At 35.9% G+C, this 25,896-nt stretch overlaps 1 protein-coding gene across 1 annotated transcript; it reads left to right on the top strand.

Moving 5' to 3' along the window:
- The first annotated feature begins 589 nt into the window (after positions 1–589).
- LOC149846302 (RNA-binding protein BRN1-like) lies at positions 590–24,812 on the top strand. The gene is made up of 10 exons (XM_089996290.1): positions 590–1,019; positions 2,909–2,991; positions 4,179–4,230; positions 4,330–4,455; positions 4,572–4,651; positions 7,871–8,053; positions 23,684–23,789; positions 23,886–24,029; positions 24,147–24,290; positions 24,374–24,812. Exons 1-10 carry the CDS (start codon positions 848–850, stop codon positions 24,499–24,501), a joined length of 1,218 nt encoding a protein of 405 aa, XP_089852416.1. The 5' UTR covers positions 590–847; the 3' UTR covers positions 24,502–24,812.
- Positions 24,813–25,896: the final 1,084 nt, after the last annotated feature.

Below are 25,896 nucleotides of genomic sequence, written 5' to 3'. Positions count from 1 at the left end.
CAACCCTCTCAATCGGGCTATTAATCTAATAATCGATTCAGTGCCAAGTAGCTGTAGTAGGCTTTGTTATCAGAGACAACGGGCTATTATTGGACGAGGAGTTTCAAAAGGGTAGAGGCCCTCAGCCCAAGACCCAAAGCTCATCGGCTGTTAGTGCACGTCACCTTGTGATGAGAATATGTAAGTTCGAATCTCAACGATATAATTGTACAGGGGTCTGTCTAACTCTAACCCCAGTTTTTTTTTCTGTCGAAAAAAAAAAAAAAGTTCCGCGGTGAATCTAAAAAGTGGGCCCACCACATTTTTTAATGATTAGGTTGAGAGACGCCTTCCATAAAAGTTCCGCCCGGTGACGATGGGCCCACCACCCACGCAGACGGCGGCAATAAATGGTAAGACTCTTGTTAAGGGTATTTTAGTAATTTCGTTATAACACCGTTCAGGTTTCCGTTATTTCGTGAGGCGGTGGGTGCCAAACGGCCTCAGAGGGCATTTTCGGGAGCTGAACAAATGGGAGCTCTGAGCGATCGTTCGGTCAAAACCTTGCGTGCGAACCCCGTATATTTTTGCTTCTTCCCTTCCATCTCTCGAGAGAAGAGAGAGAGGGAGAGACGAAGGGAGCGAGGGAGGAAGGAGACGTTCGCAAATCACACGATTTTGGGGAAGGAAGGGGAGAAAACGAGCGAGCGAGCGAGAGTAGTTGGGCCGTCTTCTCTTCTCATGATCACCAGGGGAAGAGGAAGGAGACGAACTGATCGCAGGCACGGAAGGATCTCTATCGCTCGATCTCTACTTTTCCTCTGAGACCCTGAGAGGGGAGGTTCGGAGGGGGAAGGAGGAGGAGGAGATGGCGGAGGGGCCGGGCCAATCCTGTCCGGACCCCGGCGAGAGCGTGAAGCTCTTCGTCGGGCAGGTGCCGAAGAGCATGACCGAGGCGCAGCTGCTAGCCATGTTCAAGGAGGTCGCGCTCGTCGACGAGGTCAATATCATCAAGGACAAGGTCACCAAGGCCTCGCGCGGTGAGTCATTTCTCTTCTCTCTCTCCCTGAGATCTGTTTCTGCGTTCGATCCTGTGGTCTTCCGGAATCCGATATCGCTTTTTATCTTTTTTCTTTCATCCCCTTTATTCTTTTTCTTCATTCCCGATTCTTGATCCGGAGATTCGGAGATCGAGATCTCTGAAAATGAGCTATGTGATATTCTGCTGAATTTATTGATTTTCGAGCTCCTTTGAGTCGTGAATTTGGATATTTTAGTATAGGGAAGGCAATTGTGATCAATTTTGAGTTTTTTTCCCTGGTGTGTGCGCTTGTGCACAAATTGGAAGAATAAACTTTAAAGCACTTGATTTTTTCTGTAAACGATCACGTTGAGTTGTTCGATTTACCTCTGAGGAAGAGAGTTTTGAAACCGTAGAGAGCTTGAGGTTTTGTGGTAGTATTGTATTCAGTCTTTTAGATTTTTCTACAGAACTATGGAGGCAGGAAGGCAGTTTTTTTATCTTTCCACATCATAAGTTTATAGCTATCTGGATCTAGCATTTAGTTCGTTTTTTGGATGTCTATGCTTGATTTTCGGATTCTTCTCTTGAGAATCCTTGATCCCTTAGTATTTGCATTTAGTGCTTACTGAAGATAACTTAAACATCAGCCTACTGAAATTCAATCTTAGGTGAACTTTATTTGCTCATTTGTTGTTTATTTCGAAGCAATAAATGCTATTTTATGAAATAAATGCGCTGCTTCCTACACTAGGAAGGAAGGTGCAATTAAAGAGCCCTTTCTAGTTAGTATAGAAAAATACTTTCCTAAGGATGTCTTTATAGAAAATTATGGGGAAAAGGCTAAACCTTAAAAGCTATATTCTACGCCACAAACACATTACGGTAGCCAAATATCATGATATTTTCAACTTATTGTGCTTTTAATCTTCTTAAACTAAAAGGGCAAAATATTGGGATAAATTAGAATGTCCCTTAATTTAAAACAATGATACAATGATATTTTCTCCAAGAATGCAAGTTTCAATATTTAAAAAACTTATTTCTTATTTCTTTCAAAAAGATGTCGAGCTTTCTTGTTTCTTATGAGGGAAACCTTGCTGGATTTCTTGAGAATACAATATTAGCGTTCGTGTATGTGTGTATCATAGCAGCTGACAATGCTGATATTTTGAAAATATTGCAATTTTAACATTTTCTACAGCAGCAAAAGGAGTAAAAATACTGCAATATTTTCAATCAACACCATAACATAAATATCGTGATATTATCCCCAAAAATCTTATATATAATATATATTATTGTTTTTTACATCTTAAAATTTTCTAACTGTTTCTTTATATGTTTCTAAGAAAAATACTACTAAAACGATTATTTCTTTCTTTTTGAGAAAAACCACTATATAAAACTTGGTGACTTGATATATACATGGGCGCGCACACACATACACCCCACAATGTTGGTATCAGTGAGTAATAACTCATCATTTATGAATTATTAAGATATTTTTGCCATGAGGATTGATTTATCGTGGTTCACTTAATTTACAACATGTGTTGAATTAAGAAAGCTTTCCAACTCCAAATTTGTTAGAATAAAGACATGGTTTTTATACTAAATAAAAAATGCAAAATCTGACTGTGGTACTCGAAAATGCATGATTAGGTAAGATAGAACTCTTTGATATCATATGCACATTTTAGCTATAAAATATTGCTTGATGCGTAAGATGCTGAAGAAACTTTTGTTATATTAAAGACGTTCTATTAATCCTACAGAAAACATAAAACCTTTGATGTCAAAGGTTTTTGATTTATTTACTGTTCTGCACTGGTTATGCATATTGCAAACCACTTAGCTGATGCTGGCGGTACTGTTTGTGAAAGTATACTTTACATTATCTTTCAGGATGCTGTTTTGTCATATGTCCGTCAAGGCAAGAAGCAGACAAGGCAGTCAATGCATGTCACAATAAGCAAACACTTCCAGGGGTAGGTTGCTTGAATTTCCATATAAATTTTTGTTTGTTGTTCATACTTTTCTGCATGTTTCAGTTCACACATTGTACAAATGATCACCTATGTAGGTTATGGGTGTAGATGAACTGGTTTTGATTTTACTGTGTTGGTGATTATCTATCTCATAGATCCAAATGTAGGACTTATGACCACAAAATGAGGATAGAGTGGTAATATGAGACACATATACATACTTAATTGTTATATTCTTGAAATGTATATAGTGCATAATAGAATGCAGACCAACTATGTATGGGTGAACCCCCTAAACTGCCATATCTTTGTTTCATGCTTCTTAGCTTATTTTTCATTTGCAATATTTTTTCAACATATAAGATTGAGATGCATTTTGGCTAATAGGATCAGTTTTTCTTCTAATAACTGTAGTTGATATGTATGTCCAAATAGATATATCAGAAACATCATGATTTGAGAACAAAGAACAAATGTGATTCAATTACTTATCAAAGTAATTGCCTATGTGGACAGACTGATGAAAGCCAAATACATTTTTGCAATGGCATGCATTAGGTTTTTTATCATCTCTGTTTTAGTCAATGAGAAAACCCCCAACTTTTTTGAGCCCTGTGATTTATGTCATTACTTCCGTAAGTTATCAAAGACTGGAGAAAATACAAATAAAAGTGAAACAGAAGAAAGGACAATAACCAAGGAGAGAAGAAGTGGCACTTTTTTGTTCTCTTAGTTTCTTTTTAAAGTCTAATGCTAAACATCAGAGGGAAAAGAAAAGCAAATAATAAAGGAAAGGGATTTACTTGATTGAAACTGCAGATCTGTTAAGCATGTTTTAAGACTTTTGGCTCTCTTCTGTTATCTTCATCATGGCCGTCACCTGATTCTTTCTCTTATAGAGGTGTATATAACGTGGGATGAGCTTGGCATAGTTCCATGAATTAGGGCTCCTGAACTTTTATGTATGTCTCCTGATCCCGCTATATCCATACACACATGGATTTGATGATAACGAATAAGCAACAGGCATGTGCATGCAAACTGACAGTTGAATATTGTATAAGCCATCTCATTACTTCTGTTCCAGGGTCTCTGTTTTATCTCTTATCCATTCTTAAGGTTTTATTAGCTTTTCTTTTGTTTGGAAGTTGTTCATATTTGATTCAGGAGCACATATTCTATTTCAGGCTTCCAGTCCAATGCAAGTGAAGTATGCAGATGGTGAATTGGAAAGACTAGGTAAGGTTTCACGTACCAACATTGTTCAATTTTGTCTCGGATGTATATCCCATGTTGATCATGCTTTATGACTGTTACTTGTCATTCTTATCTACATAGAACACAAGCTTTTCATTGGAATGCTTCCAAAGACTGTTTCAGAGGCAGAGGTTTCTGCTTTGTTTTCAAATTATGGAAATATTAAAGATCTACAAATTCTGAGGGGTTCTCAACAAACAAGCAAAGGTATTTTGTTATTTCAGATTTTATAAATGTTTCTTTTGATTTTTTTATGTGAAAAGTTCACCTTATTTGGGCTTTGATATTAGTTTATTAGTTTCTAATTTCACTGCATCTTTCAGGGTGTGCTTTCTTGAAGTATGAAACAAAAGATCAAGCTGTTGCAGCTATAGAGGCCCTCAATGGGAAGCATAAGATGGAGGTTTGTGCTTGCAGCTGCAGATGTATTAGCATATTTCATGATCTTATTGTTTATGTTGAATAAATCCTGCTACAACGTAAGTTTATGGCTTTATGCTTAACTTGTGACTCCTTATAATGGATTTGTCTTCATCCATTAGATGGCTTGAAAGGGTTTATAGTTTTCAAGGCATTATCTCTCTTTGCCTTAGTCATGAGATCCTTCTATTTGCAAGGGAAAGAGTGTGCTTCATGGTTCAGTAGGTGTCACTGAAAATTAAATTGACCAAATGTATTTACAACAACAGGTGGTATATTCATGGATACACAGGCATGATGTTTTAATAGGTAACTTCGATTATGCTTGTTATATATATGTACATATATAATATATTTATTTATTTATTTTATCTATTGTATGGAAGAGGGGATAGAGTCAATCTGGTGGAGTTGGGATTCTGCAACCAAACAGGTAGATTGGAGGCCATTGGCACCAATATATTTCCAAACTTGAACAGGTGGTCAGGAGGCCTCAGCACTAATACGTCTCCACGGTTGCTAAATTTCTTATTGCGAGTGGCTCTCTGGATTTGTTCGAGAGGATATGATGTGTTGAAGCCATAAGTTCAACTGTAGATTTTATGTTCACCTTTATTCTTGGACCAAGAATTAGTGTTTGGAGGATGATCATGATCTTCATTATGGAAATAATGCTTCCATCTTTTGTGGGTTTTCAAGAGCCACTCTAGCTTTGATGCTTGTCGCAGCATTGAAGCCTGATTTTGGATGAATCAATTAGGGCTTCTCATTACTAGTGCATCTTTCTTGGACCAAGAATTGGTGTTTGGAGGATGATCATGATCCTCATTATGGAAATAATGCATCCATCTTTTGTGGGTTTTCAAGAGCCACTCTAGCTTTGATGCTTGTCGCAGCATTGAAGCCTGATTTTGGATGAATCAATTAGGGCTTCTCATTACTAGTGTGTCTTTCTTGATAATATAGAAAGTTAGCAGTTTCACTTTCTATAAATGTGTTTCAAGTATAGAACTAGTGAAATAGTAACCAGGTAGCTATTTTGATTCCTGTTCTTTGAATTCTTCAGTTTTGATTGGGGTACAAAGTGGTGGTTAAACCAGTTCAAGTGGATCATCGATGCAGCGATGGAGAAGTGGTTTCACTTCTTTGTTGTCGGTGGAGAACAACAAAAGAGATACTGGGGATGGCAGATACTAGGCTCTAGGATCTAGTAGTTGTTTCTGTTAAGATATTGTACCTAATATGTATATATGTATATATTTATGTATATATATGGTTCTATCATATATATGTATGTATATAATATATATACTATATATAATGTAAACATACATTATTATATATATTGTTTATGATTGTTAACTGAAATACCCATCAGGAGTATTTCAGTCATTTTACTCATGTAATAGGCATCGGCTCACTAGGGGCTGACTTGTAAATTGTTTTTTTATTTTTTCTTTTTACTTTATGTATCTCATGGCTGTTGGACCAGTCCAACTAGCTATATAGCCGTTGGGCTGGTCCAACAGCTAGTCGGACCAGCCTGTGTTGCTCTATTTAAAGGGGTTGAACCCCATGTAATAGTTCATCAATAAACAAATTTGTTTTTTTATGTTTTTGCTCCCTTTTGTGAGGTGTTATACCTCTTGTTGGTGATTGTAATTAGTCCATAAGTGACCCTTGTGCATTTGCGTTCTCTTGTTGCTACTTGTGGCATTCTTTTTGTGCTTTGATATAGCCTTCATTACAGTTTCATTGTCATATCAAAGTATGGCATTTGGCACTAGTATTTGGAGAGTTATTTGAGTCTGACTAGAGTTACCAAAAGCTTCTTGGATAGGTGGGAAGCGAGCTCCCCGACAGCTTGCTTCGGAAGCGCGATACACCACACTTCCGAAACTTGATGAGAATCTCGATTCTCCCACACTTCTCCTATGCTTTCCACATGCTTCATCCATGCTTTTTATATATTCTATCACGCTTCTTTTGATGTTTTTTCTGTGCTTTCCACGTTGCAATATACAATTATAAATAAGCACATGCATACAACGTAGCAGCTAGCACAAGAAATTACTAGAGTAAAAACCAAATTGAAACCACAACAAATTGCAATAACCAAACTACAATGAATTACAAATTAATAATGAATTACAGATTATGTGAATAAAACCACGACAAATTGCTAGAACATAGCTGCAAAAAATTGCATATGACAATAGTAAAACCACAAAAAATTACAAGAACAAAACCACAAGAAATTTCAAATTAATAAAAGGATTACATATTACAAGAGGAAAACCTTAGCAAATTACAAGAATAAAACCACAACAAATTATAGATTAATAAAAGAATTACAGATTATAAGAATAAAACCACATCAAATTGTAGATCAATAAAAGAATTGTTGATTACAAAAATAACACCATGTAACCTAGTTGTCGTAAAGAGGTTTTCTAATTGTTTTACCATGTGGTTCAGTATTGGAGCAAACCTTCAGTAAGAACTGGCAACTTAAAGTGAACATGGTTTGTGATGTGCTGCAAATCTACTATGACAATGGGGCGTGATTGGGGTGGATCTTAGTTGGGTATCCAATATGTAGAGACAAAAATGTTGACCATCTAGGGGTTCACTGAGGACACCCTCAACTTGGCTCGGTTGTTAGGGAAGTTCTTAGAGATGGCTTCTTAAGTTATTCCATGATCTGTCTGCTTATTAGCATAATGATTATTTCAAACAAATATGTCTACTTTAGTCATGAGCTGATAACTTGGGTTGTGAGCACTCCCGTAGACAGAATTTAAAACTTGTTTTTGGCGGGATTGAATAAAATTTAACTGTGATATATGCTATTAAGATTCTCATGGAGCATAACCATTGTTTTCAACAAATATGTCTACTTTAGTTATGATCTGGTAGCTTGGGTTGTGAGCACTACCAAAGACAAAATTTAGAATTTACTTTTGGTGGGATTGAATGCAAATCAATATGTTATTAAGATTCTCTTGGTGTTAATTCAGTGAATGATGCTTTCCTCTGTTTTTTACATTCAATTACAAACTAATTCCTTTTGGAACTTAGAAGTTTGGGTAACTGATAAGTTTTTCTTTTTCCTGCTGCTTTATTTTATTGTACTCAAGAATTAAAAAAATTGCAATACGTTCCATCTCATTACCATGTTCTCTGCTTGTTTTTCTTGCAGGGCTCCAGCGTGCCTTTAGTTGTAAAGTGGGCCGATACTGAAAAGGAAAGGCAGGCTCGGAGGGCTCAAAAAGCTCAGTCTCAGCCTCCTAACATGCCGGTACCTGGTTCAACACAACAGACATCAATTTTTGGGGCCATACCAGTGGGATACATGCCTCCATATAATGGATACGGTTATCAGGTTTGATTCCTTGATTGTTTTCTTTTAGTGGCGCTATTGCTAGGCATCACATAATTTTTAACCTTAGGGGCCTTTTCTTCGATATCAGCATGTGTACTTGGCACCATGTACAAATACTTGTTCCACACATGTTAATCCCACGAATATTAATTTTTAACAGATGGAATAATTTTCTCTTGGGTATTTTGTTGCTGGTCTACTTATACAACCTATTATTAGAGAAAGAGAAAAACAAAAAGATAAGAATGACATGATTTCTGGTAAGGTGTCTTGACTCTGAAGGCGGCCAGGTGAGGGTTGTTGTAGTAGTTTATTAGTCATGGGCATACAGGAGCAGAATGCTTCTGTCACCTTTGTTAATTTCCTTCTACATCTTGAGACGAGAACTTGTAATTCATTCATTATTGCTGAATGTGAGTGAAATATGAATAATCCTGCTTAGCAGTGACAATGGAAGTGGATGCATAGTTGTCTAGTACTTTTTGACATAGTTTTATTATCAAATGAATCTTCTACTAAGATGGGGCCTTCAAAACACTTTGTGGAACCATTTATAAATCTACAATAGTCTTAATCTTTTGCATCATTTTTTTTCCTTAGTGCGGATTGCATTTATTCATTTCAAGGGAAGTTTGCACTTCTGTCTCATTTATGTATTGTTTTATGAATATGAACTTCTTAGCCTAAGTATTATGCCAGAGAACTCTCTTTTTTCTTACATATTGCCTTTGTTTTTATGGTATCAAAGCCTTGTAGGGTGATGTCAACCATCCATTTATGGGAAGTTCTAATTTTTTTTCAACGAAAAATGATCATACTACCCCTAAGAATAATGCTTTTTTCACATAATAGCCACAAGATATCACAATATTCCTCGAATACGCACCCACTCAATTTTCGCTGAATATGGGGGCGTTTTTTATGATTTAGTAACCTTTCGCTAAAACATGAAACAACGAAACTCATCATTTCAGTGAAACTAAGATTCATCTATACTATTTTAGTGAAACTCACCATTTCAGCGAAACTCGTCACCAATGAAACCGAGATTCGCTTCTACAATTTTAGCAAAACTCAACATTTCAGCGAAACTCAACCGCCAACAAAACTGAGTTTCGCGTATAAGTTTTAGCGAAACTGAGTTGCAATAGAATAGCGAAACTCGATTGCAATAGAATATCAAAATAAAATGCGTCTAAATTCTAAAATATCCAATAAATGAAGAGAATATACAAAAAAGAGAAGAGATCATATTAGGTAATTAGAGTTTAGACTGCCAAGAGAGAGAGAGAGAGAGAGAGAGAGAGAGAGAGAGAGAGAGAGAGAGAGCTTCAATGGAATGCCAAAAGTCTAAAACCCAAAGTTTGAAGCCCAATCTCGACTGTGTAACTCAATTAATATCCCATGCAATGAAGGGTCAATGTTGGCCATGCTTGCCCTCTTCTCAAAGTTGCATGGCATAGGAAAGGGTTACCGGAAATGCTATAGGACCTGGGGAAGCGCGCTTCCCCGAAATGCATTTTGGAAGCGCAAGATGCGTCACTTATGAAATGCGTGGGGAAACAATCATTTTAAATGGGAAGCGTGCTTTAGGAAGCTCACTTCCCAATATCAAGAAGTGAGTTTTCTTTTTTTTTTTGGAGGTCTTGGAGCCTTTAACAAATTTTTTCCCATTATAAGGAAAACTCGATTCCTATTGGCTTTTCACTCGAATCCTAGGTCGCTTCCCTCTTCATTTCCTCTTTGCTTTCGGTTTGCTTCCTAGGTCGCTTCTAGTTCGCTTTCCTTCTCACTTCCGAGACGATTCCCGATTCACTTCTAGCTCGTCCCACGCTTCTTGCTTCTTAAAATTTTAGAAGTGCCTCGCTTCTTGCTTCCGCTTTCCGAATCGCTTCCTGTTCCCACTTTCTCGACTAACAACTCTGGGGAAAAACCTAAGCATTAATGATAAAAAAGAACTAAATAGGCAGATTTACATTCTTTACTTGTTGGTTTCTTTCTAAAAAAAACTTTTAAAAACTAAATTTATTAAATGTCTCAAATCGAACAACTTAAGCTGAGTTTGACCAACTTAAGGCGAGTTGGTCGGTTTAAGCCTAGTTGACAGTGAGTTTAGGGAAAAAAATGAGTCATTCTCAATTGGTGACTCGTTTGGTATCTATTTCGGAATGAGCCACCGAGTTGACTCGATGAGTTTGCCAACCTTGGTAATGGTAGTGGTGGTAATGGTGGTGATGACAATGATGATGGATGGTGGTGGTGATGGCAATAGTGATGGTTGGTGGTGATGGTAATGGTAATGGTGATGATGACGGTGGTGTTAAAATATGTAATCTCCTATAATATCTCATATGTAATCTCATAGACATGTAATGTTTTATCTCATTTCTAGTTAAAATTTTTAGTTTAATTAATTCTAGTTGAAATACAACTAGAATTAGCCAAACTAGTCAGTCATTGGACTGATTTGGCCTTTACCTTTTTGACTAGTCAAAACGGTACCTTTTTTACAAAGTCAAAAAGGTAAATCCAAAGGGATCTGTTGGACTCTCTAACAAGCTGATTGGGGAAGGCCATAGAGAAGGAGACTTATATTACATGGACTTTTTTGAATTACCCAAGAAAACATTATGTTGCAATGTTCAAAAAGTAAGCTTGGATCTTTTACACCAAAGATTTGGTCACCCTTGTATATTCAAGCTTCAGTACTTTCCAAACATGGAAAAATTTTGTAATTTTGAAACTTTTACTTGTGAAAAGTGTATTCTTGGAAAAATGAAACGACTAACATTTCAAGAAAGAACTTTTGTCTCCACTCGACCACTTGAATTAATTCACTCTGATGTTTGGGGTCCTCCACCAATTACGTTTAAAGGTGGGTTTTTATACTATGTAATTTTCGTGGATGACTTTACACGATATACCTGGATTTACTTTCTCAAACACAAATCTAAAGTGTTATCTTTTTTTCAAATATTTTATAATATGGTCAAAAATCAATTTAAGAATGATATTTCAATATTTCGCACTGATTCAGGGGAAAATTTTTTATCAACTAAATTTAAAGAATATTTGAACTCACATGGAATTTTACACCAAAAATCTTGTCCCTATACCCCTCAACAAAATGAGTTAGCTGAGAGAAAACACAGAACATTATAGAAACAACTAGAACACTACTTATCACACATCATGTTCCTAAAGTTTTTTGGGCCAAAACTATTTTGACTGCTGTATATCTTATTAATAGGATGCCCTCATCCTCAATAAACAATATTTCTCCCACTGAAAAGCTTTATAAACAAAACCAGATTATTCTATACTAAGGGTGTTTGGGTGCAAGTGCTTTGTTTTTACAGATAAGAATGATAAATTCTCTCCCCGTGTTATTCCCTGTGTTTTTTTAGGATATGCAAATAATAAAAAAGGATACAAATGTTTTGACCCTAAAAACAACAAGTTATATGTTTCAAGGAACATATCCTTTCTAGAAAATGAAAGTTTTTTTGAAAACAAAAACTCTACTGAAATAGATGAGTATTCCTTCTTGTTGGATCTAGTTCCAAAGAATAGTAAAAGAGAAATTGATCTAGATGATCAAATGGATGTGATTGATTCTGATCCTGTTAGAAATAGTCAAGATTGTATTCAATACTCTAGATAAGGAAATTTAGAAAGACAGTGTGCCCTGGATAAATACACAAGGGAACAGGAATCTGCGTCTTCATCTAGAAAATCCACTAGGATCTCGAGGGTTCCTGCAAAGTTTGTGTCATATGAGTATTTTTCACCAAAACATCAAGCCTTCATTGCCCTAATTCATTCCTATAAAGAACCTCCCAGTTATGATATAGCCAAGGATCAACCAGAATGGGTCAAGGATATGAAAGTCTAATTAGAAGCCTTAGAAAAAGCAAATACCTGGACCATTCAAGACCATCCTCCAAACAACAAGAAACCTCTTGGTTGTCGCTGGGTGTACAAGGTGAAAACTAAGAGTAATGACACTCTTGAAAGATTCAAGGCCCGGTTTGTGGCAAAAGTTTATTTCCAAGAATATAGAATAGACTATGAAGAGACCTTTGCCCCAGTAGCTAGAATGACCACGGTTAGAATCCTAATAACTCTTGCATCAATAAAGGGATGACATATATTTCAAATGGATGTTAAAAATGCTTTTCTAAATGGAACTTTAGCTGAAGAAGTATACATTTACCCACCACCAGGAATGAATATACCTAAAGAGAAAACACTATGCCTAAACAAGGTTTTGTATGGTCTCAAGCAAGCTCCAAAAGTTTGGTATGATAAGTTTAGTAAGATTATGCTTGATTTTGGTTTTCGATTTTGTCTTACTGACACAACTTTGTTTGTTAAGAATTCTGATGCAGGTATTATCATCCTTCTACTCTATGTTGACGACATGATCATCACTGAAAGTGATAAACATGAAGTTTATGATATTAAGAAATTTCTCAAAACACATTTTGAAATGAGTGATTTGGGTTTTTTGAAATATTTTCTTGGTATAGAAGTTGCCTACTCACCTAGAGGTTACTTGCTCACTCAATCTAAGTTTGCATTGGATATTGTTGTTAGGTCAGGTATTTAAGATGAAAGACATGTTGATACTCTTGAGATTGTGAATGTCAAAATGAAGATTGATGATAGAGAGCCACTTGAGAATCCGACTCCGTATAGGCAACTTGTTGGGGCTCTATCGTATCTATCTATCACAAAACCTAACATTGCATATGCGGTCCATACAACCAGTCAATTTCAGCATACTTCAACTTCTATTCATATGGGAGCAGTTTTGCGTATTATTAGATATATAAAAAATTCTATTTCTCGAGGATTATTTTTATTCACTTCCTCTAACTTAGAATTGCTTGCTTATACTGATGCAGATTGGGGGTGGTGATCCAAATGACCGCCACTCAACTACAGGTTTTTGTGTCTTCTTGGGAGAATCCTTGGTGTCTTGGCGATGTAAGAAGCAACAAAAGGTCTCTCTCTCATCAACTGAAGCTGAATATAGGGCAATGACCATAACTACTATGGAATTAGTCTGCCTTTGACATCTACTTTCCGATATGGGAGTTGAAAGTCTAAAAGCATCAAATCTGTGTTGTGACAACATGAGCTCTATCTATATTGCAAGCAATCAGACATTTCATGAACGCACCAGGCATATAGAAATGGATTGCCATTATGTTCGAGAGGAATTTTTGCGTGGCACAATTAATCTTCCCTATGTTGCTTCAGAATATCAGTTGGCTGATTTCTTCACCAAGTCTCTCGTTGCTCCTAGGTTTCACTTTCTCTTAGGCAAACTTTCGGTTATCCAACCGTAAGTTTGAGGGGGAGTGTTAAAATATGTAATCTCATATAATATCTCATATGTAATCTCATAGACATGTAATGTTTTATCTCCTTTCTAGTTAGGATTTTTAGTTTAATTAATTTTAGTTGAAATACAACTAGAATTAGCCAAACCAATCCATCATTGGACTGATTTGGCCTTTACCTTTTTGACCAAGTCAAAAAGGTAAATTCAAAGGGAGCTGTTAGAACTGTTGGAGAGTCCAACAGCTCCCTTAAGGCTTCTCTCTACCTCTCTATAAATATGGGGCTATTCCCCTTGTAAATACTCACTCTTGTTTGGGATTTTATCCCAAATCAATAAAGTTGTTTATTTTTCATATTTTTATACCCATTTCGGGTAGTGTGTATTCTTGAGTTCTCTTTGTGAACCTTTGTGGTTCTTATGGTGTATTTGTGAGAACTTGTTGAGAGACATTTGTTGTAGTGTATTTTTCACTTTCTTACAGGTGGTGGTAGTGGTGATAATGGTGGACATGTAGTGGTAGTGATGATGGTGGAGATGGAGATGGCAGGGGTGGAGTAAAAGAAAAATAGTTATAAAAAGAAAAGGGTCTCACAATTAAGAATTGTTAGTTCTGTGACAACTAAACTGAGTTTTACTATTTCGATATATAGGCGAATCTCAGACCCAATCAAAGTGTCCATTTATACCACAATTTATAGACCTTATAGACCATAGAGAATAAACTTTGCAGAGTAGAATCATTTATGATTCTTTTATCCTATGTCATATAGGTGCGGGTATGGGTGCTGCGATGCGGCACTTTAAAAAAACTTGGGTGCGGGGAGGGTATATAATTCAGAGTTACCGAAAGCTTCTTAGATAGGTGGGAAGCTCACTTCCCAGAAACTCTCTTCGGAAGCACAATACTCCTCTTTCGAAACTTGATGAGAACCTCGATTCCCCCACGCTTCTCCTATGCTTTCCACACGCTTCATTTATTCTTATTATATGTTCTCTTACTCAACTTTTCATGCTTTTTATGTGTTTTCTCCGACTCTTCTCACTCACTTCCATGTGCTTTCGCTAAATTGGTAGTCATCATTTTTAGATTTTGTTAAAAATTTAATTCTTATACTAAAAAATCATGAAATTTAATATTAGTCACTTTTATTTTAGTTTTTATTTGTGTTTTATTTTGATTCTCATTCAATTCTTATATTTCTTTTTTTTTATTCCTCGCTTCCTGCTTCCTATATATTTAAAAATGCCTTTCGCTTCCCGTATTGTTTCCCGCTTCCGCTTCCTAGTCTGGCAACTTTGGTATATATATATGGAATTTATAACAGTTTTAAGTTAACACTATGTGTATGTGTGTGCATTTATGTATTTATATATATAATATAGATAAAAATGGAATTGATTAGGGTTAACTGAATCTACTTTTGGATAGAAATGGACCTCAGTGTGGTTGACTTCACCTAACACAAAGGAAGTTGTGTCCAAGTGTTGCACCCTCTTGGGTGCGGGTGCGGTGCCCTATTAGAAGAGTCTGTGTGACATAGCTTTTATCCTATTGGTTTGGCTTGTCTTCTTCTAAAAGGATTTCCATTCTATTTGGGAGGCTTGGGACAATGTCCTTAAAAAATTGCTGTCGACAACCATATTATAGCCAAAATCATCAAGAATTGATAAAGGGCAATTGATGAATAGTATGCCTGAAGGACGACACAAAGATGCTATGATGTACTCTCAATTTGTCTCTAAGATCTTGAGATTTTCTCGGATTAGAGGTGTGGATCTCCAAAACTATGTAATCTAGTGCCCCATAAATTAACATAAATAGTAGTAATACTTAGTCAATCTCATATTTGTAAGTTGTGTTGATGTAAGCCCATAAGGGCTTCACTCAATTAATATTCCATCCAACAAAGACTCAATGTTGGCAAGGAGCAGGTCATGAAGCCATGCTTGCCCACCTCTCAAAGTTGCATGGCATAGAAAAAACCTAAGCATTAATGATAAGAAAGAAGAACTACTAGGCAATTTTATAGTCTTTACTTGGTTTCCTTCTAAAAAAGCTTTTAAAAACTAGATTAATTAAATGCATTAACTCAAACGGTTTAGGTCGAGTTTGATCGATTTAGGGCGAATTTGTCGATTCAGGCCGAGTTGACGACGAGTTTAGGGAAAAAATGAGTCATTCTCAATCGGTGACTCGTTTGGTACCTATTTCAAAACGAATTATCGAATCAACCGAGTTGACTCGATGAGTTTGCCAACCTTGGTAGTGGTGGTGGTGGTAGTGGTAATGGTGGTGATGACAATAGTGATGGATGGTGGTGATGGCAGTCGTGATGGTGATGATGATGATGATGGTGGAGAAGTGGTGATGGGGATGATGGGGGTGGAGTGAAAGAAAAGAAGTAGTTGTAAAAAAAAATGGTCTCACAAATAAGATTTGTAGTTATGTGAAAACTAAACTGAGTTTCGCTATTTCAATGTTTAGGCGAATCTCAGATTGTGTTTCGCTAGCGACGAGTTTTGCTAAAATGGTGAGTTGCACTAAAACTGTATAGGCGAATCTCAGTTTCACTGGTGACGAGTTTCGCTAAAACTATATAGGTGAATCTCAGTTTCGTTGAAATGGTGAGTTTTGATGCTGTTTCATGTTTTAGCAGAAGGGAAAAATCATAAAAAATGCCCTTATATTCAACGAAAATCGAATGGGTAGATATTCGAGGAATATTGTGATATCTTGCGGCTAGTATGTGAAATAACATTATTCTTGGGGGTAGTATGCCATTTTCTGTTTTTTCAAAGTACTTCTAAAAACTTTCCTCTCTCTCCATTGTATATCTCAACAGGCACTTTCGTTTGAAGCTTTGATAACCTAAGTACCACAGATGTAGCTAGCTTTACCTTTCTTCTTCACTGAATCTCGACTTTCAGAGCTTTTTTTATTTGTTGTGGATTTTTTTTCAATTTTATTTGAAGCCAAGTTTGTGATTCCTAGCTTTTTCAAAGGAACAATTTCTGATTTTATTGTGTTTTTGAATGTCAAATGTCATCATCATCCTTTTTATGGAGTGGTATAACTAATAGTTGACTTTTCATACATTGCTTGTAGGGTGCAATTTAGTTGCATTCAGTAGCATGTTAGTTTACAATCCATTCTGGCATGGAATATCAAGAAAATATCAATAGTCATCTTGATGGGGATTTCTGCAAGCTATGGTTAAATTTACAACTTACGTACCTTGATACATGTTTTAAGCTAAAGTATCATAATAATTTAATACAACAACAACAACAACAACAACAACAACTACGCCTTTATCCCAAAACAATTGGGGTCAGCGATATGAACCAAAAAGAAAATCATTCTGGGTCTTCCACATGAATCCTTCTCCTCCAATCGTTTCTATCCAATGCCATATCCTCGGTGAGGTTCAAAGCATTCATATCCTTTCCTATCACCTCCATCCATGTCTTCCTAGGCCTACCCCGACCTCTTTTAACTAATATATTTTCCCATTTCTCCATCCTTTTAACTGGAGCATCATTAGGCCTTCGCCGAATATGTCCAAACCACCATAAACGATTCTCTCTCATCTTATTTTCGATGGGTGCAACGCCTACCTTCTTACGTAGCTCCTCGTTCCGAATCTTATCTTTTATTGTATTTTCACACATCCATCTCAGCATACGCATCTCAGTTACACTCATTTTTTGAATATGATGTCTCTTGGCAGCCCAACATTCCGTACCATATAGTAAAGCGAGCCTAATAGTCGTCCTATAAAACTTTCCCTTCAACCGCAATGGCATTCTACGATCGCACAACACTCCAGTTGCACTTTTTCATTTCATCCACCCAACCTTTATCCTATGATTTACATCTCCATCAATTTCTCCATACTTTTGAATGATAGATCCCAAATATTTGAAACAATCATCCACCGGTATTTCTTGCTCACCAAGCTTCACTACACTCCCATCATAATAATTTAATCATATACTAAAAATAATTTGTTTATATGATGGTGTCAAATTTATCTGCAATGATAAATATAAAATGTATCAGATAGTGCTTGTCCTTGTCTGATAAAGAGAAGGACCAGTCTTAGCCTTTTGTACTCGATCGTGATATAGTTCTTCCACTAGTTGGGTTTCCTTTCTAAAGATCATTCTATTCCAATTGCCTTATGTGTCAAATTCGACTTTGCTAGATATCATGATTATTAGTTTATGATGATACTTCGTGTATCCTCAACTTTGTATTTGTTTTTCTAACTGGAGGCAACTTGCCAATTGTTTCTAGGAAGTGTTGAAAGCATTGTCAATGTTGAAGAAAACAAATTATTGACTATTGCCACGATCTTTTTGTACTTGGGATTTTCTTGTTCGGGGAAAACTTGTGAGATTAAAAAAATAATTGGATGTTTGCCCTAGGTCGAGTGCTACCTCCTGAAGCAATGGAGAGGCATGGTATTCCACGGGAGAGGTTTTCCTTTTGTTAAAGGATCGTGGCACACTTGTTTTGTGTGATGGGCTCACATTGATTCTCTCTCTTTCCTTCTCTCATTTCTGTTAAAAAGTGTGTATATATATAATTATATATAATATATGTATATTTATATATAATATATGTATATTTATATATATATTTCTTTTCTTTTCTTTTTCTTTTTTATTTCGTCTAGTTCATTTTGAACTAGACTCAAACTAGTCAATACTTTGTTGTTGACCAGTTTAAGAGTTGTTGGACTAGCTCCAACGACTCTCTTTGAGTCCCTTCAAGACCCATCTCTTCCTCTCTTTTATGTGTATAAATAGGGGTAACTCCCCTCTTATTGTATTAGTGCTTTTTAAGCATTTTATGTGATTGAAATAAAGATTATTATTTTTACTCTTGAGCCTTCTCATTTGTGCCCTTTTGTGAGTTATGATTAATGTATCTTTTAATAAACACTTGTTGTGAGCATTTGTGCTTTTATTGAAAGTCTTCATTTCATTACATGGTATCAAAGCTAGCAAACTCTTGGATCTTGGAAAGTTGCTACATCGACTTTTGTGCCATTGAAGCAAGAAGTTGTCTCTTCTCCTTTTTGGTAATTCAAGTATTCTTGTGTTTACATAGTTGAAGAAAGGAGTGGTTTGTTGGCTCAAAGAGATCGTTGACTCTACTCAAAGATCGTGGAATCGTGATTGTGCTCTTGTTCTTTCTTCTCTTTTTCATTCTTCTTTTTCTCTCTTCTTTCTTTTTCTCTCTCACCCTTTAAGAATGGATGAGAATGATAAAGTCACCATCATGCCCATTAAACTAAATGATACCAATTATGTAATGTGAGCTTCAATTATGAATTACCATATTTGGGGAAAGGGTTTATGGGGGTTAGTAGATGGTTCCGATTCGGAACCAAAACTAATCTTCACAAAAATAGAAAATGAGAAAGAGGTACCTCTCACAGAAGGAGAGAAAACTAAGGTATTAGCTATATATGAGAAAAAATGGAAAGAATAAAGGATGAGACATGCCAAGATCATATATTGGTTAATTAATAGCGTAGCTATCAAGAAATGCTCTAGTTTTACAAAGTTTGAGCATGCCAATAAGGCTTGGGAATACCTTAAAAATATATATTTTCTTAAATAGTTTTGCACATGTATGCAATTTACAATACAAAGTGCGAACTATGACCCAAGGAGACAAAAGTATTAGAGAATACTATAATGAGTTTTTCGAAATTTGGGAAGAGTTGGCTCTTTTTGAGCCAAAGTGACATTGTCCCAAAGATATTGAGCTTCGTAAAAAACAACTTGATATGAAACACTTTTACCACCAATTTGTGAATGGTTTGAGGTCGGAATTTGAAACCACCAAATCGACCCTTCTACATAGAGGAAAAGTTTCCTCTATTGTTGACAATATTGAGGAATTAACTATGGAGGATAATAGGCTAAAAAAGCATACTCTAAAGAATGAAGATGATTCCATTCTAACCGTGTCTAGACTAGAAAATTATATGTGCACCTACAGTCTGCCTCATTTCGAAAGACAAGGCAATGATTATGACAAAAAAAAGTAATTTGTTACTATTGCCATGAACCAGGACATTATAGGCTTCAATAAAGAGGAGATGAAAAGAAAGTAGCTTCGGTCGGCTCATCACAAGAGTAAAAAGACTAAAGCAATCAAGATACACCCGTATCTATGGTGCAACTAATGAAAATACTTCAACCTCTTCTCAAAGGAGCATCTTCCTCAACTGATGCCTCAACCAGATCTGTTGTTTCATCTTTTTTCGATTCCGGTAAATCTCCTTGACTTCTTGACTCTGGTGTTTCTTTTCATATGACCCCAAATAGTAATATTTTGTCCGAATGTCATAACAACTCAAGTGTGTCAAATGTTTTTACAGCCAATGATACATCTCTTGAAATAAAAGGAATAGAAAATTAAAAAAAAATTAAAACTTCAAAAGATTCTTTATCTCAAAAGTTAGGTATATTCTCAAATTAAATTTAAATATTTTATCTGTCTCTCAAATATCTTATTATGGATGTAACATCTCCTTCTCTTCTAATGGTTGTTGGGTAAAGGATCGCCAGTAGGAAAGATAATTAGGGAAGGCCATAAAGAAGGAGGTATCTACTATATGGATTTTTTAAAATTACTCAAGAATATTTTTTTTATAGTGTTCAGAAATTGGACTTGGATTTGTGGCACAAAAGATTTGGTCATCCTCATATATCGAACTTTCATCCTATACTTAAGCTAAAGAACATGCTGAATGAGTAGAAGCCATGAGAACAAAAATAGAAGCCTTAGAAAAAGTTAACACTTAGGCTATTTAAAATATTCTATAAAGAAAGAAACCTATAGGTTGTAGGTGAGTTTATAAGATTAAAACCAAGAGTGATGAAACTCTTGAAAGATATAAAGCCAGATTAGTTACCAAAGAATATTCTCAAGAGTATGGCATAAATTACGAATAAACTTTTGCTCCAGTTGCCAGGATGACTACAATTGGAATCTTAATAGTCTTAGCCTCTGTTAGAAAATGACTTATATTTCAAATGGATGTCAAAAATATTTTTCTCAATGGAAACCTAGTTTAAGAAGTATATATGGACGCACCACCTGGTATAAAGTATTCCTAAGGATAAAACTCTTCGTTTAGAAAAAGTTTTTATGGTCTTAAACATGCACCAAAATCCTGATATGACAGGTTTAGTCATGTTATGCTCGATATTGGATTCAGAACTTGCTTGACTAACACTACTTTATTTGTTAAGATTTCTGATGCAGGTATTATTATTCTTCTCCTTTATGTAGATGATACGATCATCGCCGGAGAAGACAAACAAGGAGTTAAAAACATTACAAAACTTCTTAAAAAACATTTTGAAATGACTGATCTAGGTTTATTGAGATATTTTTTAGGAATTGAAGTTGCTTATTCCTCAGAGATTATTTATTATCTCAATCTAAATTTGCTTTTGATATTGTTTCCAGGTCCGGAATCACTGATGATAAGAGAGTTGATACTGCTGAGGTTGTCGGCTCCAAAATGCAAAATGATGATGGAGAACCTCTTGAAGATCTCACTCCTTACATACAACTTATTGGAACACTCTTCTATCTCTCAATTACTAGACTTGATATAGCACACGTTGTACACACAGATAGTCAATTTCAGCCCGCTCTCACTTCTGTTCATATGAGAGCAGTTTTGCATATTATTAGATACATTAAGTCTTCTTTTTTATGAGGCCTCTTCTTGTCTGCTTCATCTTCATTAGATTTAATTGCTTGTACTGATGCTGACTGGGGAAGTGATCCCTATGACAGGCACTCAACCACTAGTTTTTGCGTTTTCTTAGGTGAACTCTTGATTTTATGGTTGTGCAAGAAGCAGCGGAATACTGAACCATAGCTACCACAACGATGAAAGTAGTCTGACTCAAAAGATTGTTGGCTGACATGGGAGTTGAAGTGACAAAAGCATCACGCATGTGCTGTGACAACAAGAGTGCGATCTATATAGTCAGCAACCGAACATTTCATTAACACACCAAACATATCGAGATGAACTGTCACTACGTCAGAGGGGAGTATATACATGGGACTATTGATTTGCCTTATGTTACATCAGAATACCAATTAGCAGATTTCTTCACCAAACCACTCGCCGCTCCTAGATTTCATTTCCTCTTAAACAAGCTTTTGATCATTGTACCGTAAGTTTGAGGAGGAGTGATAAAAATTGTATCTATAAGTGTATATATATAATTATATATAATATATGTATATATATATATATATATATTTTCTTTTCTTTTTTAGTTAGTTTAGTTTATTTTGAACTGGAATCAAACTAGTCAACACTTCGATGTTGACTATTTTAAGAGCCGTTGCAGCTAGTCCAATGGCTACAAATAGAGCCGTTGGACTAGTTCCAACGACTCTCTTTGAGTCCCTTCAAGGTCCATCTCTTTCTCTCTCTTATGTGTATAAATAGGGGTAACTCCCCGCTTATTGTATTAATGTTTTTTAAGCATTTTATGTGATTGAAATAAAGATTATTATTTTTACTCTTGAGCCTTCTCATTTGTGCCCTTTTGTGGGCTATGGTTAATGTGTCTTTAATAGACACTTGTGAGTATTTGTGCTTTTATTGAAGGTCTTCATTTCATTACACTTTCGTCCAGTCTTTTGTTGTCAGGGAGTGTTGAGAAGGCCATAGGGATGGACACCTTTGGCCTCACCAGTGCTTTAGTGCTGCATTAGGGTGTGGCCTGTATGCCTACATATCCTTTTTCTTTGTTTTCTTTTCCCTTTTTTTATACATAAGGTTGGTTATTTACAGTCTATATCATGTGGGGACTCCATTTACCTTGTAGTTGTTTGGAAAACTTCATTAAATTGACCGCAACTCCATATCTACAGCCATATCTCTGTTACATAGATTGCAGTGCATTCTATGGTACACTAGCTGTGGTTAGTTTGCAATTCATTTAATGATGGCTAAGAGCTGGTTAATAAAGATGACTGATAAAATGGAAGGGTAATTAAATGGTTTGGATTTTTTGTCTCACTCGTGCTTAGCTGGCAAACAGGAAAGTGTGTGGTATTTCTTGTAGTTGTCATGCGTTCATTTTTCTACTAGGTCTGGTTTCTTTCATATAGGAACATATTTGATTGGTTCGTCGTGGGCTGATATTCCTCATAATTCCTAGCCAGAGATCATGATCAGAATTTAGTAAATGCTGATACTTATTGCACCTTGACCTAGTTCTTACTTATCATTTGTTGCTTCTCATGTCGAGTTCTTCACTAAGCATTGCATGCAAAATTTCCTTGAAATCTTTATGTAAAGTGATGTCTTGTTCTAAGAATTGGGTTGGGTTCTACATCTATAAAATATTCTTCTACAATGGTGAATCTCCCTAAGTATTTTCTGGGGCACTCTTTGTGTAATTGACAGCCAGCAGATGCTAGCATTTATGGTCTTTGCTAATTCTTTGAATAAGAGATTGAGGCCATATGGAGATTCTTAGAGATGCTTGTTAGGTTCCATTGTGTAATAAAGTAGAAATCTGTTATACATTATTGCACTTTGGAGTTTGAGAAGAAAGGGAAAGTGCCATTGAAAGGAAGGTAGAAAGGCGAGGGCCACCGAATAACTTACCTTCATTTCTAAAATTAGTTTTGAAATTTTTTTGGAGGTTTAAAGCAGTTCAAAAGCCTCGTTTTCAAAATCCATGACATCCAATTCCAAACACCATTTCATTTTTTCAAAATGGTGTTTTGATGGCCAAAACATCCCCTCTCATTCTCCCTCTTTTTCACCTATCAGTCATGAGATCAAGAGCCTTCATCTCAACATTTTTTATTACCTCCAAAAGAATTGACATTTGAAAAAATGAATAAATATAATTAATTAAAAAATCAATCGTTCTGATTTTTTTTAAAGTTCAAAGAAAACACATAAAATTTACAGAGTAAAGGGATAAAGAAGAAAATAGCATGACAGGGTCATGAACTCATGATGATAGCTTTAATTGCCAATGTTTTTGAAACATTATGATATATTTCTCTTTTCAAAATATGACCTATATCTGTGACGATGGATAAAACTTATAAATAAATCAAGCATGTTTGTAAACATGAACATAGTGTTACCATGGTTCTCTGCGATTTGAGAAAGTCATGCCTATTTGCTTTCTCCTTGAAAGCCAGTGCAACCAAATCTTTTTGATTAATATTAATTTTATGATACTCTGTAAACCAGGCACCTGGGACTTATGGGATTTTGCAATATCCCTTGCCATCATTGCAAAACCAACATGGCTTTCACAACATTGTTCCAGCTGTCAATCAAGGAGCTGCATTGCGTGGTATCGTGCTGCTTTTTAACATACAAATATGATGCGTCATAATCTTTTTGCTGCTAGATATAAGGCAGTAATGGATGGATCTTTTTGGTGTGCTAGGTCTTCAATATCCTCTGGCATATCCTGGTGGAACGATGGGTCAGAGACCGTTAACTGGTCAACCTGGTTCGGTACAACCTGAACTAGTTAAAACTAATTCTTCCCCTGTGAATATCACTACAAGCTCTTCTGTACAGGTTGAAGGTTAGTGAAAGAGGTTTCACATGGGTACTCTCTCCATCTCTGTTTAAGGTGTCTTTGATGATTATTTCAGTACTAACTACTAACTGAATCTAATATAAGTATCTTTTCATGAAACAGGTCCTCCTGGAGCAAATCTTTTTATTTATCACATTCCTCAAGAATTTGGTGATCAAGAGCTTGTAAATGCTTTCCAGCCATTTGGTCAAGTTTTGAGTGCTAAAGTCTTTATTGATAAAGCAACTGGTGTTAGCAAATGCTTTGGTAAACAGACTTTTCATCACGGTGAATAAGATAGATCATAATTCATTGTTTATTTTTTATGATAAATAACCCTTGTTCTGTAGGTTTTGTAAGTTATGACTCAACAGAAGCAGCACAGTCTGCTATCAATGCGATGAATGACTGCCAATTAAGTGGTAAGAAGTTGAAGGTACAGCTAAAGAGGGACAACAAACAAAAGAAGCCCTACTGATGATGTATAAAGAAATGGACACTGAAAGGACCAAGGAAATCCGTTTTATACCATGTTTCAATTCCTGATGAAGTTGGTATCTTGATCCAACTTCACATTCTCAGCTGTTATGGGTCCATGTCAGATGGCTTTTGGTTCTATATGTAATCCAGTCCACCATGTCCTGAAGGTGGGATCTGGCAATTCTTTCATGGGGATTGACATCATTTTTTAAATATTATATTTTTTGTGCAATTTGCACTTAGAGGTTTGTATTTGTAGACTATGACCATTGATCATTCAATTCATTTTAGTGGATGATTTTTGTTCCACATGCTTTATTTGTGGCAACATGCTGGAGAATGCATCATTCATTTGAATATTTTCTCTTCTGACGAATAAGCAAGGAAAGGTCTAGTCATCTCAGTTGTGCATTTGATTGACTTGCTGTCGCTTTCTCTCTCTTCAATCTCGTTAGATGAGACATTTAACTTTCATGAAAATTTTGGAGGTCTATGTTTTTTGGGCTTTTGATGTTCTGGAGAGAGATTTTCCTCCTGTTTCTCTTGATAACCTCTGTATCCCATTTTCATTATTACTGTTATCTGCAAAGCTGTTGTATATGTTCATTATGCATAGGTGTTTCTATCCAAGCAATGTTCTTAAATCAGTGTTTCAGAATTCAAAGTCCAGAGTTGTCTGAAGTGCTTTCTTCATGATGTTGCATCTGCTGGAGACTCTTATCTGTGCGCAGTGAGAGTTCAGGTACCCTTGTGCTTCTTGTCACCTTTCTTTGTCTGGTTTTGTATTTGACCTTTTTTGTTGGTCTGACTTCTTCAAAAGTGATTTTTTAATACATGGCAGTAACTGTGTCATGTCTGAGCCTCAGTCTTGCTTTGTTATTCAGGCAGACTTAGTGTGGTTATATTCACCATAGTGCATCCCTATGGTTGCCATCCACTTTGTTTTAATTCTCTGACTGTTGCTTGTTGCAGGTTTCAGGTTGTCTCATGGGATACTTTAGGATTTTTCTTCTGTTCCCATTTAAGAAATCAGAAATTGTAGATAAGATGCAACTCGACACTCTATTTTTACAACGTTCTTAAGACAAGCATGAATTGCAGTTGAAGATTTGAAGGTTTTCATGAATATCATCAAAGTTAATTTGTCTATTTTTCATGTATGCATACTGAAACTCCTTTTGCATTATCAGTGTCTGAAACTGAAGTGTATCATAGAATTACAACTTGAGACTCCTATATACTTGGTTCAATTTGCTGTTGAAGATTCGCTTATTATGGTGTTTGGGTGCAAAAGTGTAAGCATAGAGCACACTTGACAGAACTTATTGGTAGCTTTAAGACTTTAAGTTGATGCACTATATTTCAGTACTATTAAAAATTCTTGTTCTGTTAC

This window comes from Nuphar pumila, chromosome 2 (genome assembly GCF_984573655.1).
Source record: "Nuphar pumila chromosome 2, dmNupPumi1.hap1.1, whole genome shotgun sequence".
Lineage (NCBI taxonomy): Eukaryota > Viridiplantae > Streptophyta > Magnoliopsida > Nymphaeales > Nymphaeaceae > Nuphar > Nuphar pumila.
This window is presented reverse-complemented; position numbering and strand designations above follow the sequence as displayed.

Excerpts from the sequence above, each read along its gene's own strand:
- LOC149846302 (XM_089996290.1), top strand. The coding sequence starts at position 848 with ATGGCGGAGGGGCCGGGCCAATCCTGTCCGGACCCCGGCGAGAGCGTG. Across the intron at positions 4,456-4,571 it reads TTCTCAACAAACAAGCAAAG|GGTGTGCTTTCTTGAAGTAT; the intron begins GTATTTTGTTAT and ends TGCATCTTTCAG. Across the intron at positions 24,291-24,373 it reads TGGTGTTAGCAAATGCTTTG|GTTTTGTAAGTTATGACTCA; the intron begins GTAAACAGACTT and ends CTTGTTCTGTAG.